Genomic DNA, 15,491 nt, shown 5'->3' with positions numbered 1-15,491 from the left:
CTTACCTAAATTTTTCGTCTTGTTTCTAGTCCAAATATCTACAAATTCTCAAATCAAGAAGCATTTTCTAGACAAGCAAAACATATTGTCTTGTTTTAAGAAAGAATATGCCAAAATGAAGTGAGTTTTTCCTCAAATCAAGCTAAATAATCTGCCAATGGGGTAAGCAAAATAATCTTGATTTTCGATTTGTGATAAGATTATTTTGCTTACCCCATTGGCAGATTATTTGTTGTTGAATCTATGCCACAAATGATTAAGACATTTCTGAATGCAAAAGGGGGTCCAACACAGTAGTAGTAAGGTGTACCTAATAAAGTGGACGGTGAGTGTATGTCACACTTCGGGGAAAAAAGGACAATCCAACTTTTTTTTTTCATGGCAACTTTAAACAAACCTGTGTACAGTATTGCATTCACACTGTGGCCATCTGGTGGTAGAAGTAATGAATAGCACTTTTCAAAACATTTATAAAATAAAACATGAATTAAAATACCATAGGATACAATCAAATCAAATGTTGCAGTGATAATAAATAACTTGAAAAATAATCAAATTTACCAGTTCAACATGCTTTTTGTTAATTTCTAAGTAGTTGCAATTCTTTATTAAAAATTAGTTTTGAATGATTTTCAAGTTAAATGCCATGTATTTTGTTCACGTTGAACAGCTTACGTCCATCTTGGAGAAACAGCCCCACAATTGGTGACAGGACTCAAAAGGGAGGTGCTGCTGGGAGTTGCTTTCCTATAAATCGGGGCTCTCTAATACACACAGTGCTGTTGCCTGGAGGGTAAAGTCATGCTGATTATTATAAAATGGATTATATGTTCTCTGTTTATTTGTTTGGATTTTTGTTCACTTGTGTGAAATAATATCTATTAGGAAAATAATGTAGGAGCAGTTTAAAAGTGTTGACAGTTAACCTTTTTGTTCATTGCAGAAGGTGGAATCAGAATAAATGGATGACCATATCAACATCAGCCAAACTGAGTCCTGGGAAAAGCCTCTTCTCTGTTATGAGTTTAGTAACAGGTCTTGTCAGAAGTTTGTTTATCCTTTGGATACTCGTATATTGCTATATATGCTTTTCAGCATCTCTTCAATAATCACAATCATAGGAAACCTGCTGGTGATCATAACGGTCGTTCATTTCAGGCAGCTTCACACGCCGACTAACTACCTCATCTTGTCTCTGGCTGTGGCCGATCTGCTTGTCGGAGGAGTTGTGATGCCTCCCAGCATGCTGCGCTCCATCGAGACCTGCTGGTATCTGGGAGATTTGTTCTGTAAGATCCACAGCAGTCTTGATGTCACATTGTGCACCGCTTCAATCCTAAACCTCTGCATCATTTCTTTAGACAGATATTACGCCATATGTCACCCGTTCCAATATCACAGTAAAATGACGTCGCTTGCCACATTGGTTATGATTATCATCTGCTGGACTGTTTCGGCTGTTCTGGGCTTTGGCATGATCTTCATGGAGCTGAATATTCTCGGTATTGAAGATTTTTACTATGAGAACATCAGATGTGATGGTGGCTGCTTTGTGTTTCAGAGTAAAACCGGAGGAACTGTGTTCTCACTGATCTGTTTTTATATTCCTGCATTTGTCATGCTCGGTGTGTATCTTAAAATCTTACATGAAGCTCAGCGGCAGGTTCAGGCCATCCAGAGTGTGAATTCTGAACTGAAGAAAGAGGGAAAAGCCACTAAGACTTTAGCCATCATCATGGGAGTCTTTCTGACATTCTGGATTCCCTTTTTCCTCTGTAATCTCATTGATCCATTAATCGGCTACTCTGTTCCTTCACTAGTCTTTGACTTGTTCCTGTGGGTTGGATATTATAATTCCACCTGTAATCCAATAGTGTACGCCTTCTTTTACAGCTGGTTCAGACATGCTTTCAGAGTCATTCTGTCCAAAAGAGTATTTCAGACTAATTCTTCAAGAACAATATTGATGTAATAATAAAGATGGTCATGTTTAAATACAGTTTTGTACTTCTTAACAGACCCTTTTCACTAAAAGAAGTGCAAATCTGTTATTTTAAACGCTTGTAAGTCTGGCCTACGTGATCTTAGTGCATATGAGTGCTGTATATTTTGTCATTCAGGGCACTTGTGAGTCCACAAGTGTTGATCTTTTCCCCTCTCAAGGACACTTATGAATCACTAATAAACAAAAATGCTGTTACACATATTTCCGAATGACTTTTTAAAATCTTTTTATGTCACACTAAAAATTTATTCTAATACAAAACTAATATTGACATTCAAAATACTGTATGGTACTACCGGGTGTATATTTTTCATCCTTGCTTGTATATGAATTATACACCGTTCTTTCTTTTAAAAAAAAACATGTTATCTTAGTTATTATGAAGATTGTGTTTCCATAAATCATTTACCTTGTTTCTCATTTCGGCTTGGTAAACTCTGGCTGAAGTGAACCACAAAATTTTTTAATTAATTTAAAAAGAGATGATTTTGAAATAAAATCCAAGATAATCTTCATCAAACTGTCATTAATGAATTTTCTTCTGTAGATTTCTTATATTATGCATAGCAACCGTCCGGAAGTCTGTTACATATGTTACTAAATGAAAACCTGTACAGTCTGAAGGGTAACGTCTAGATACAGCTGCGGATACGCACAACACCCCGATAAGCAAATTTCCTTTGGCCCTGATCTGGCCCAAATCAACAGCCCAGATCAGTTAGTGTTTACTGGCCCACATCCTTTTTAGCCAGAACTGAACCAAAGTAGTGCCACAACTCCATCAAACTTGAGCCAAGTAATACATTTTTATGCGGCTCAGATATGGGCCTTTTATTATAGATTATTAAGGCTGAGTTCTGTTACGCCCTTAGGTTGCCCACATGTGGGTAAATCACACAACAAAAATTACAATCAATAGTTTACTTTAATCAATGCAACTTACATTCAGATAAAACAATTCATTCATTCATTTTTCAGCTTAGTCCCTTTATTAATCTGGGGTTGCCAAAGTGGAATGAACCGCCAACTTATCTAGCACATGTTTTACGCAGCGGATGCCCTTCCTGCTGCAACCCATCTCTGGGAATCATCCACACACACTCATTCACACTCATACACTACGGACAATTTAAGCTTACCCAGTTCACCCTAGCCGCATGTCTTTGGACTGTGGGGGAAACTGGAGCACCCGGAGGAAACCCACACGAATGCGAAGAGAACATGCAAACTCCACATAGAAACGCCAACTGAACCAGCCAAAGCTTGAACCAGTGACCTTCTTGCTGTGAGGCGACAGCACTACCTACTGCGCCACTGCGTCACCAGATAAAACAATTATTGAACTAAATTTTGACAAATAAGGAGTTAGAAGTGGGGCGCAGTAGGTAGTGCTGTTGCCTCACAGCAAAAGGTCGCTTGTTTGAGCCTCGGCTGGGCCAGTTGGCGTTTCTGTGTGGAGTTTGCATCTTTTCCCTGCGTTCGCGTAGGTTTCCTCCGGGTGCTCCGGTTTCCAACACAAGATGGATCGCCCCGCATTGTCTATCGGCACAACCCTAGTTCCGATCAAATGTATCGAACCACAAATGTAAAACCCTAAGATACACCCTAAGATATTTAATGTGCACCCTAAGATACTGTATGTTTGCGTGACCGTGCTTGTGTTTGTTGCCTATGAAGGCCATTTTTGTCCATGCATAATGTTAATAAGGAAAACTGTAAATGAGATGTTTCATGTGCAAATGACTGATAAAATAATAAAATTGTTTTGCAGACTGCATGAAAGGGTGGTGGGTTTCTGTCATGACTGTGTTTGTCCACCAGATGCCACTGTAGTTCGCCAGCAACCCCCAGCGAACTACAGTGGCTTTTTGAACTACATTTCCATACATTCTTTCTCACACACACCCGGTCTGTCATCTACACTGATTTACAACCACAGCTGTCTCCGTTCTCCGTTGATTACCAGGACTATATATTCAATCATTCATCCTCTGTTTGTCAGTTGGTCGTTGTCCTTGTTGGTATGTTGTTCCCGATCTTGATCTTGATCTTGATCACCATAACGTGACAGAATGACCAGCTCACAAATAGATCCAGCAGATGACGTGATTGTGCATATTAAACAATGTAACCGCTCAATTGAGCGTTACGTTAAGGAGTTTTGGAGCTAGCCCCAAAGAGCTCTCACAGTGACCTTCTACTGATGATGTTCTTTCGGGGAGGACTTTTGGAACCAGTCCGTTCTCAGATGCCACCTTATGAGGAGGACTGGAAATGTAGTTCAGACCCGCTGGGGGTTGATGGCGAACTACAGTGGCATCTGGTGGACAAACACAGTCATGACAGGTTTGTTTAAACCTTTGGAGGCTGTGTTTGATTAACTGTTGATGAGGTTTTCTCAGATGTTATGGGATTTGACTAAAGGGAGGCTGTTTCGAACCTCTGGGGCTATAAATATACCCCCTGTGCTCTTTGCAGTAATTTTGATTTTGTGTAAGGAGAGGTAAGAGCTTGGTATATATGATTATAGTTGTATGTGTAAAATGTATTGTTTGGATTATTAGCATATAGAGTTTGTGTCTTCTGTGCAGATTTATTGTACTATTTGGGCAATTTATATTGAATGGATAGTAGCTTACTGTTATTTGTGTTGGATATGCTCTAAATTACATGTAATAATTAGAAATATTACAACTTGGAGGATAGAAATACCTGAAATTAATGATACAGATTAACTTTGTGCTTTGTTTTAAACAGAAACGCTCTAGTAAAGGGTGTAAATGGACATCCGGATAAACTTCAACCAATCTGAAATATTGGAAAAGCCCTTCCTCTGTTATGAGTTTAGTAACAGGTCTTGCCAAAAGTTTGTTCATACATTGGAAACGCGAATATTGTTCTACATTCTTCTTAGTGCCTCTTCAATAATCACAATCATAGGAAACCTGCTGGTGATCATAACGGTCGTTCATTTCAGGCAGCTTCACACACCGACTAACTACCTCATCTTGTCTCTGGCTGTGGCCGATCTCCTTGTTGGAGGAGTTGTTATGCCTCCCAGCATGCTGCGCTCCATCGAGACCTGCTGGTATCTGGGAGATTTGTTCTGTAAGATCCACAGCAGTCTTGATGTCACATTGTGCACCGCTTCAATTCTAAACCTCTGCATCATTTCTTTAGACAGATATTACGCCATATGTCACCCGTTCCAATATCACAGTAAAATGACGTCGCTTGCCACATTGGTTATGATTATCATCTGCTGGACTGTTTCGGCTGTTCTGGGCTTTGGCATGATCTTCATGGAGCTGAATATTCTCGGTGTTGAAGATTTTTACTATGAGAACATTAAATGTGATGGAGGATGTACACTGTTTCAGAGTAAAACCATAGCAATTGTGTACTCGCTGATCTGTTTTTATATTCCTGCTTTAGTCATTCTCTGTGTGTATCTTAAAATCTTACATGAAGCTCAGCGGCAGGTTCAGGCCATCCAGAGTGTGAATTCTGAACTGAAGAAAGAGGGAAAAGCCAATAAGACTTTAGCCATCATCATTGGAGTGTTTCTGACTTTGTGGGTTCCTTTTTTCCTCTGTAATCTCATTGATCCATTCATTGGTTACTCTGTTCCTCCGCTGCTGTTTGACTTGTTCTATTGGATCGGATATTATAATTCCACCTGTAATCCCATAGTGTACGCCTTCTTTTACAGCTGGTTCAGACATGCTTTCAGAGTCATTCTGTCCAAAGCAATATTTCAGACAAATTCTTCAAGAACTGTGCTGTTGTAAAATTAAACATAATGTAGCAATGGTTACTGATGTGTAATTTTCTGATTAGTAAATATTGCAGTTGAATTATTTTAATTTTTGCACTGTATGTGTTTTCTAAAATAAATATTCTAAACTAAAAAAAGCATGAATTAAATGTAATTTTTAAAATATTGTATGTGATATAAAGGTAAAACTCTCTTTTTTGATAGTTCACTTGATATATTACTTGACTGTCTGCTTAATATCTGTTGATCGGACTTTTTAATGACTATAAGAAACTTTGCAAGTACATGTCAACTTACACTAACCCCAACCTAACATTCTACTTGTAATCTAATGAGAGTTAGTTGGCATGTAGATGCAACATAACTTATATTGAACAAACGGACCATCAAAATAAAGTGTGACCGAAATAAATGCCTGAAATTTGATGATATAGATGTAGAGCTCCATGCATGTGCATTTCATTGACACTTCCCTAAGCTTTGTGCATTGTTCCCTAGTGTCTTCTCCTTCATTGCTCTCTACCTGAGCATGAGAACTCTCTTATTTTAGTTCAGAACGTTCATTCAAATATTTACACAGTCGTACTACCTGCAGCATCTTACTAGAGGAGGATGACATGTGACATAATATACTTCCATAAATAAATACAATATAAAGGAACATATCACATTTAAGTGAAGTTTATTCATAAACTAATTTCGAGAGGATCACGTGCTTATGATTTATCACGTCCAGTCTCGCATTTGCTAATCACTAGTCTTCCAATCATATGAGCCCTAAGGCACCATAAATAGTCTAAGTTTTCAGTTCACTTTATCTTCGTTTGGAAGAAGCAGCTTCACCGTAGCTAGCTCCGTTGAAGAACCAACTCTAAACCAGCATGGACAACTAAAGCAGCAACAAGCTACAATCTTCAGGATCTTCATTTGGAAGAACGCTCTGCTCTGCTCATCAACTACAAAAGCTACAAGTGCTACAAGCTACAAAAGCTTCAAGCTACAATCTACAATATACAATCTAAAAGCTTCAATCTACAAGCTACAATATACAAGCTACAGCAACAACAACAACAACTACTATTGCTACCATTTCAAACAACTACAACTCCAACAATTTCATCAACAGCTTAAACAACAACACCAAAACCTTCCACTTCAAAGAGCCTCCACAACGCATCTGCTGTGTCTTCAACCTTATTTCCCAGCAAGATATAAGCCAAACTCCAAAGCTATTGCAATAAAACGGAACCCTCACCTTCTCCTAGCAGTACACATGCTATCCATCGTTTAACAGATTGTTTGCTGGAATGTGTTCAGCAGAGCAGCAGCTCCAGCCACAAACAATGTTGAATTTGATCAACAAAATGGCCGCCAGGCTTTTTGCACCTTTTGCATGGCCTGACTGAAACTCCTTAAGCCAATAGCTGTAAAGATAAGCGTCTCCATCCAATGAGCTAAAAGACTGGAGATGGTCCCGCCCTCTCCCTTGACTCTGTTGCAAAGACCTTATGAATGAATAGGCCAGACACGCTTGTAAATTTAGTTAAAAAAAAAAAAAAAAAAAAAAAAAAAAAAAAAAATTATAAAATAAAAAAAAAAAAAAAAAAAAAAAAAAAAAAAAAAAATAAAATTCCATTTGACATTTAACTTCTGAAAAGATTATTACCCAACCAGTAAATATTAACAAGCTATTGAAAAACATTATGCCATCAAGCACAGAAGTCCAATTGTAATACGCCAGCGACTCATGTGTTGATTTACAAGCGTCATATAAGATTATATAGCAAGTCAGTCGGATGTGAAAAAGGCAAAGAAACAAACTTCCCACTTGACTGTTATAAATACAAATTTAAACTTCACTATCACTTCACATGCTCAGTCTTCAAGGGGTACCAGTTTCTAGGACCACCAGACTAGCCATATCCCATGTCCTCAGCTCTCCATTCATCTGTCATCCCGTTAGGAGACGAACACCCACCCCTACCATCCTTGCACCTCGTATCAATGAAGTCATCGGACCATGCATTATCAAAAGCGCTTCCATTTACAGCCGCCCATGCCCTTATTAAGATGCCTCGCATGGATATAAACTAAAACAATTTTCATGTCTGCCATACTTGTATTATTTTGCAAAGATTTAATTTCTGATTCTCTTTGTTTTTTCTATTTTAGAGATCATCACTGCTGGCTCCAGAAGCTGACCCTCATCCAACCTATTACACTCCACATCCTCTTCACAAAGGATACATTCCATTTTTCACTTTATCCAATCTGTCCTAACCTGCAGTCTGCAACCTCCGAACCTGAAACCGTCGATTATCTTATTAAAAAGAAATCGACAACAACTTCATGATTGGAACTCCAAGGCTCCTCCTTTTAATATCTCGCGCATTAGCCCCATTGGTGTCGCTACTCAAAAATGTTCTGGCAAAAACGCCTTGTAGTCGACCTTTCGTCCCAACACAATTGCTCCTTTCCTAGCATTAACAGCACTATCCCATTGGACGAATATTTACTTAACTACCACGACATTGATCAAGAGATCTCTCTCATAAAGATAGCCAGTCGTAACACCTGGCTAGCCAAAGAAGACATTTCCCCTACCTTTAAAATCATGCCAATCCACCCAGACTTCTGGCACCTTTTGGCATTTATTGGCGAAATCAATTCTATTTTTCATATGCAAAAGCAGCCCAAAAAATATTTGACATGATGTCAGAAGCTTTATGCTGGATTCTGTCTAATATTTACGAAATACCATACCTCATTCACCTTCTAGACGATTTTCTTATTTCCCCCCCGTCATCTCCTCCAGCCAAACACCTAGCGATCACCCAGCAGGTTTTCGCTGATCTCGGAAGGACCCAGTACTTCAATCGAATTTCTGGGTATTAATCTAGACTCGCATAAATTCCAAGCATCCCTTCCTAAAGAGAAAATCAATCGAATAATTTCTCTATCCCAAATTTTCCTTGAAAAACAGATGTGCACACAACGAGAACTCCTACCAATTCTCGGCCATCTAAATTTCGCTATGCGCATTATTCCTTTCATTTCCCACCTCCTTCAATTATCCACCACAGTTCATGGTTTAGAAGAAACAATTTTTCTCTCCAAACCCAGTCGCGATGAACTTTGCTTATGGATCTCTTTCCTTAAGCAATGGAACGGCTGTTCCTTTTTCTACAGCGACTTGATTGCATCCCCTATTGACATCAACACATACACAGACGCTGCCCCTCCAATAGGTTACAGTGGCTAATATAAAGGACACTGGTTTGTCTCAACATGGCCAACCCAATCGTAATTCCATTCCAAAGACCAATGTTTTTCAGCCCTCTTCAAATTCTACCCTATCATCGCAGCAGCCATCCTGTGGGGGGACGAATGGTCTACATCTAGCATTCTCTTTCACTGCGATAACGAAGCTACAGTGCATTGCATTAACAAAGGGCGCTCCCACTCCCAATCGCTTATGCCATTTTTAAGACACCTTATCTGGATATCTGCTAAAAAACAATTTATCATGATTGCTGAACATGTACCTGGTTGCAAAAACCAAATCGCTGACTCTCTCTCTCATTTCTCTTTGCAGATATTCTGGCAACTAGCCCCGGAAGCAGACCCTCACCCAACGCCGGTCCCTCCTTATTCAGTAACGATATTTCCATAAACCACCCACTTCATAATCTTCATCAAACTTCTCTATCTCTTATCCTACAAGCAATAGCTCCCAGAACCCTCAATGCATACCTCACAGCATGGAATTCGTTCAAACAATTCCATACCATGCTAGACAACCCATTACACTCAAAATCCTTACCTCATGCATCTACACCCTCTGTAAAGGTTACATTTCCTCCCATACAGCCCGCACCTTAGATGCTATGTTCAATCTAGCATTTTTTGGGGGGTTTCTTAAATGTTCTGAATTAACAGTTACATCCAAATTTAACCCTCTACTCCACCCCACCATCTCAGATCTAGCTTTGCAAGACAGGGAAACTATCTCTTTCCTTATCAAACAAAGCAAAACAGATTAATTCCAGAGAGGACACTATCCTCATTTTCAATATTCCTTCACCTACACGCCCATTCCAAACCCTCTTAGCCTAGAAAATCTCAAGAGGCTAACCCACTGGCCCCGCTTTTTACTGATGACGCTAACCGTCCAGTATCTCGATTCTGGTTTCAAAAACACCTTAAAGAAATCTTTCGCCTATCAGGTTTTTTCCCAGAGCCCTTTTCCAGCCACTCATTCAGGATTGGCGCAGCCACTACAACGGGCTCTCACACCATCAGATCCAGACCCTTGGTCGCTGGTCTTCTGAAGTTTTCAAATCTTATATACGTCTCAGTAAATACCACCTCAAGAAAGCCCAACAGGCTTTAACCAACCCCCAAGCACCTCCTCACACGGCTCCAACTCAAAAAGGTGTCTAACAGAGCCTCGACTCTCGCAAGAGTCATTCAAACCAAACCCCGCAGAAGCCCAATTGTCCACCCATGGCACCCTTACATGTTTGCCAAGGACTCCCTCAAGGGCCATTGCAGTTAGCATCTTCTGCAATCACCAATAGCTATTTACAGATGCAGACGTTTGTATCCACATGTTCTTTGCGCATTTACTGCGTTTGTACATATGTATTATATTTGTGCTTGTTCCCTTCTTCCAACTTTTCCAAATCTTTTATCCTTATAACCCTACTTTTCAGCCTCTCGTTCCTTTCTTCTCTACACTCCACTCCCAACTAATCTATTTTACACTCTACCTCTAATGATCTTGTTTCTCCTGTCTAGACTCTTCAGACACCCGAAGGGGCCCCCTTGAGCTCCAACTCTCGCAGGATTCGGCCATAGCGGCCACAGTCCTTTCTTCTTCACGATGTTACCTATTCTTTTTCCGCCTAGACTCTTTCTCCAAGCTCCAAACCCCGCAGGGGTCCGCTCAAGCTAAAACTTCTTCACTCTACTTCAACTACCTCTCTTCTCCTTATGACTCACCCTCTAGCTCTGACCCCCACAGGGGTCGCTCCGAGCCCCAATCTCTCGCAAGAGTTATCCAAATCCTCTTTCCCACTCACTGATATCTATCTCCTCCTATCCGCAATCTACCCTCAAGCTCTGACCTCCACAAAGGTCGCTCAGAGCTCCAACTCTCACAAGAGTTACTCTCTTCCACTCACTGCTACCTATCTCCCCCTATCTACACTCTACCCCCAAGCTCTGACCTCCACAGAGGTCGCTTCAAGCTCCAACTCTCGCAAGAGTTACTCTCTTCCACTCATTGCTCCTCCCAGCTACACTCTACCCTCAAGCTCAAACCTCCGCAGAGGTCACTCCTATCTACACCCTACCCTCAAGCTCAAACCTCCGCAGAGGTCACTCCTATCTACACCCTACCCTCAAGCTCAAACCTCCGCAGAGGTCACTCCTATCTACACCCTTTCTTCAAGCTCAAACCTCCGCAGAGGTCACTCCTATCTACACCCTTTCTTCAAGCTCAAACCTCCGCAGAGGTCGCTCCTAGCTACACTCTACCCTCAAGCTCAAACCTCCGCAGAGGTCACTCCTATCTACACTCTACCCTCAAGCTCAAACCTCCGCAGAGGTCACTCCTATCTACACCCTACCCTCAAGCTCAAACCTCCGCAGAGGTCACTCCTATCTACACCCTACCTTCAAGCTCAAACCTCCGCAGAGGTCGCTCCTATCTACACCCTACCCTCAAGCTCAAACCTCCGCAGAGGTCACTCCTATCTACACCCTACCCTCAAGCTCAAACCTCCGCAGAGGTCACTCCTATCTACACCCTACCTTCAAGCTCAAACCTCCGCAGAGGTCGCTCCTATCTACACCCTACCCTCAAGCTCTAACCTCCGCAGAGGTCACTCCTATCTACACCCTACCCTCAAGCTCAAACCTCCGCAGAGGTCACTCCTATATACACCCTACCTTCAAGCTCAAACCTCCGCAGAGGTCGCTCCTATCTACACCCTATCCTCAAGCTCAAACCTCCGCAGAGGTCACTCCTATTTACACCCTACCTTCAAGCTCAAACCTCCGCAGAGGTCACTCCTATCTACACCCTATCTTCAAGCTCAAACCTCCGCAGAGGTCGCTCCTATCTACACCCTACCCTCAAGCTCTAACCTCCGCAGAGGTCACTCCTATCTACACCCTACCCTCAAGCTCTAACCTCCGCAGAGGCCGCTCTAAACTCAAACTCTCACAAAGCTCCATCTTTCGTAAGAGCTACTCTCCTCCACTCTCTGCTCCATACCTTCACTCTACTCTGGCCCCCGCAGGGGTCACTTAGAGCTCCAACTCCCACAAGATTCACTCAAAGTTCTCTTTCCACTGCTTCAAACCACCTATTCTCCCCTTCTTCTTAACCCCGAAAACCATGAACCCCGCAGGGGTTCCTTCAAACTCTAACTCCAGCAAGAGTTATCAGAATCCTCTTTTCACCCTTATTAATCCTATCTAATTAATGCCCATGCATTTAACCTCTTTCCTTCTATTATATCCAGCAGCCGGATATAGCTCTAAATTTCCTGCCTTTTGGGGGGTTTTTTCTTCGAATACGCGGCTGCTGTCCCGAGCGATTATTTTCTGCATTTTGGGGAGTTCTGAGATCCACCGAGCTCAGGCTCCCTTCTTGCTCTGCCAACGGGAGGAAGCCCCGGGCTCGAGGAGCCCTTGAGCTCGGGGCTCTCTCCCGGGACAGCATGCCAAATAAGCTTTGTAAATCATCAGCTAAGTGTGAACTCTTGAAGTGAAGTTTATTCATAAACTAATTTCGAGAGGATCACGTGCTTATGATTTATCACGTCCAGTCTCGCATTTGCTAATCACTAGTCTTCCAATCATATGAGCCCTAAGGCACCATAAATAGTCTAAGTTTTCAGTTCACTTTATCTTCGTTTGGAAGAAACCCCCCTCCTCCCCTATTCTCCTCCTTTACCTGTAATTGGGCGGCACGGCGGTCCAGTGGTTAGCACTGTGAACCACACAGCAAGAATACTGCCGGTCCTAGTTCGATAGGACCGGTGAGTGTTTCTGTGGGGAGTTTGTATGTCCTTCCCGTGTCCGCGTGGGTTTTCCCCGGGCTCTCCGGTTTCCTCCCACCATCCAAAGACATTCAACATACTTAACAATCAAGCTGGTCTAATTCCTTACGTTCCCTTAGCTACAGCGGCAGGGGAGTTCTGAGATCCACCGAGCTCAGGCTCCCTTCTTGCTCTGCCAACGGGAGGAAGCCCCGGGCTCGAGGAGCCCTTGAGCTCGGGGCTCTCTCCCGGGACAGCATGCCAAATAAGCTTTGTAAATCATCAGCTAAGTGTGAACTCTTGAAACACATTTTAATGAAGCATGTTCTCTTCAAACTGAAATCATTTTGCATTGGAATGTCTTTATTGTCATTGAGGGGCAATTTGGTTAACAGCAATAGCTGACACAGGTCAACACTCGAACAAACAGAAATAATAGTAAACGATAAAATCAACCATGACCAAGTACAGTTGAAGTGAGAATTATTAGCCCCCTTGTTTATTTTTTCCCCCAATTTCTGTGTAACAGAGAGCAGGTTTTTTTCAACACATTTCTAAATATATTAGTTTTAATGACTCATTTCTAATAACTGATTTATTTAATCTTTGTCATGATGACAGTAAATAATATTTGACTAGATATTTTTAAAGACACTTCTATACAGCTTAAAGTGACATTTAAAGGCTTAACTAGGTTAATTAGGATAATTAGGCAGGTTAGGGTAATTAGGCAAGTTATTGTATGATGATGTTTTGTTCTGTAGACCATCAAAATAAATTTAGCTTAAAGGGGCTAATAATTTTGACCTTAAAATAGCTTTTAAAAAATTAAAAACTGCCGAAATAAAACAAATAAGACTTTCTTCATAAGAAAAAATATAATCGGACATACTGTGAAAATTTCTTTGCTCTGTTAAACACATTTGGGAAATATTTAAAAAAAATTTTTTTTAAAAAAATAAAAAATAAAAGGGGGTATAATAATTCTGACTTCAACTGTAAATAAAAAAGTGCAAATGCAACTTAAAGCTTGTTAAGTAACCCAAATGCAGTTGGAACAAGTGATTGTAAATATCTATTGGACCGTTTGGAATAAGCATATTTTCTTCATTATGTCACAATATCCTGTAGAGTCCACTTTGCAGGGCACTTGCTCACTTTCACAAGCACACAAAATATCTCCCTCCTTCACAAACTTACTTTCAAAGTGAGAAAGATCAGGATCTAAAGAATTAAATCTAATATTAATGTACTGCAGTCTGCAGGCTTTATATTTATTTAATTTGTAATGGTTCTACATTTATTACATCATTAATTCAATATGACTGATCTAGAATATAAACTTCTTTATTTCATCCAATCAGTTTTTAAAATGGGAAATATTAAAAACATGCATTGCAAATTCTTTTTACACCCACAGCTTCCAATAGCTTCAACTAAGGTATAGGATTGTGTTAATGGGGATTTTTGACCATTGTTCTAGAAGAGCATTTGTGAGGTCCGGCACTGGTGTTGGACAAGAATGCCTGGCCCACAGTCTTCTCTCTAATTCATCCCACATTTGTTCAGTTATTTCTTAGGTCTGAGCTAATAACTAATAACTAGTGAAGTTATTCCACACTACACTCACTCATCTACAGGAGTTGGACAATGAACCTGAAACACTGGCTAATTTACTGTTGGAGGGTTCATGGCTATATTTATCCAGCCTGGTGACCTCAGTTCTTCTGTTTCTACCAAAACTGCTGCTACAGCCACACCTTTGGTCACTCGTGCCAATACCAAACATCTGTTTCAATGGTGGCAGCAACAAACATTTTGAGCTGTGGACAATTTGAAACTTGTATTGTTCTCTGAGTTCAACTTCACTGTCTTTTACACATCCAGGAGAGTTACGGTGTGGAGAAGACTCTAAAGAAGTGCACAATCCAGATTGTTGTTGGCCCAAAGAGAAGCATGGGGAGGGATCAGTGATGGTTTGGGCTGCAATATCATGTATACTTGTGCTGGATGGGCGTATCACTGCCAAGGACTATCGAACCATTCTGGAGGACCATATGCATCCAATGCTTCGAACACTGTATCCTGAAGGCAGTGCTGTGTATCAGGATGATGATGCACCAATACACACAGCAATACTGGTGACCAGAGTGCTTTGATCAAGATAAAAGCAAAGTTGAACATCACCCATGGCCTGCACAGTCTCCAAATCCAAATATTATTGAGACACTTTGGGGTGTTTTAAAAAAGCGAGTCAGGAAATGTTTTTTCTCCACCGGCATCACATAGTGACCTGTCCACTATTCTGCAAGGCCCCTAGATTTTTGAATGAGTTGTCCAAATTTTATCGTCTTGGTGCGCCACGTGTTTGACGGATCTGGGGCCTCATGTATCAACGCTGCGTACGCACAAAAACTTTGCGTACGCCAGGCTTCAAGCTCAGAATTGCTCACGTTTGTATTTACTAACAATGAACTGAACGTGGGAATGTGCGCAGCTTCACGGCAGCTTTATGGCTGGCGTACGCACATTTTTTGTGCGTGTCTGTTTTATTTCCATTGGCGACTCCTAGAGGCAGTTGTGTTAAATTCCTCTCTACAAAGTGTCTGAGCCTTGCAATGGCAGCTGTATGAGACGGGTTCATCTAGCAGGTATA

At 41.1% G+C, this 15,491-nt stretch overlaps 2 protein-coding genes and 1 long non-coding RNA gene across 5 annotated transcripts in view; 2 read left to right on the top strand and 1 right to left on the bottom strand.

The window, feature by feature from the left end:
* Positions 1-3,022, top strand: part of taar10a (trace amine-associated receptor 10a) — a 79,173-nt gene extending 76,151 nt beyond the window's left edge. For 2 of the 3 annotated variants that reach the window (XM_087297882.1, XM_087297883.1), the window contains exons 2-3: positions 671-793; positions 944-3,022. In XM_087297882.1, coding sequence (XP_087154008.1) covers positions 962-1,972 — 1,011 coding nt within the window. In that variant the 5' untranslated portion in view covers positions 671-793; positions 944-961 and the 3' untranslated portion in view covers positions 1,973-3,022. 3 annotated transcript variants of the gene reach the window in all.
* Positions 3,023-4,784: 1,762 nt separating this feature from the next.
* Positions 4,785-5,796, top strand: taar10c (trace amine-associated receptor 10c). The gene is given in 1 exon segment (NM_001082900.1): positions 4,785-5,796. A coding segment is annotated over 1 exon segment (1,011 nt). The 5' UTR covers position 4,785.
* Positions 5,797-12,336: 6,540 nt separating this feature from the next.
* LOC147839466 (uncharacterized) lies at positions 12,337-13,759 on the bottom strand. The gene is made up of 2 exons (XR_015519219.1): positions 13,672-13,759; positions 12,337-13,162 (listed from the first exon to the last, which is right to left on the bottom strand). It is a non-coding gene; the product is annotated as an uncharacterized LOC147839466 (long non-coding RNA).
* Between the last annotated feature and the right edge of the window lie 1,732 nt (positions 13,760-15,491).

This window comes from Danio rerio, chromosome 20 (genome assembly GCF_052040795.2).
Source record: "Danio rerio strain M-AB ecotype USA chromosome 20, GRCz13ab, whole genome shotgun sequence".
In the NCBI taxonomy this organism is placed as follows: Eukaryota; Metazoa; Chordata; class Actinopteri; order Cypriniformes; family Danionidae; genus Danio; species Danio rerio.
Note: the sequence above shows the minus strand (reverse complement) of the source record. Positions and strands in the feature narration are given on the sequence as shown.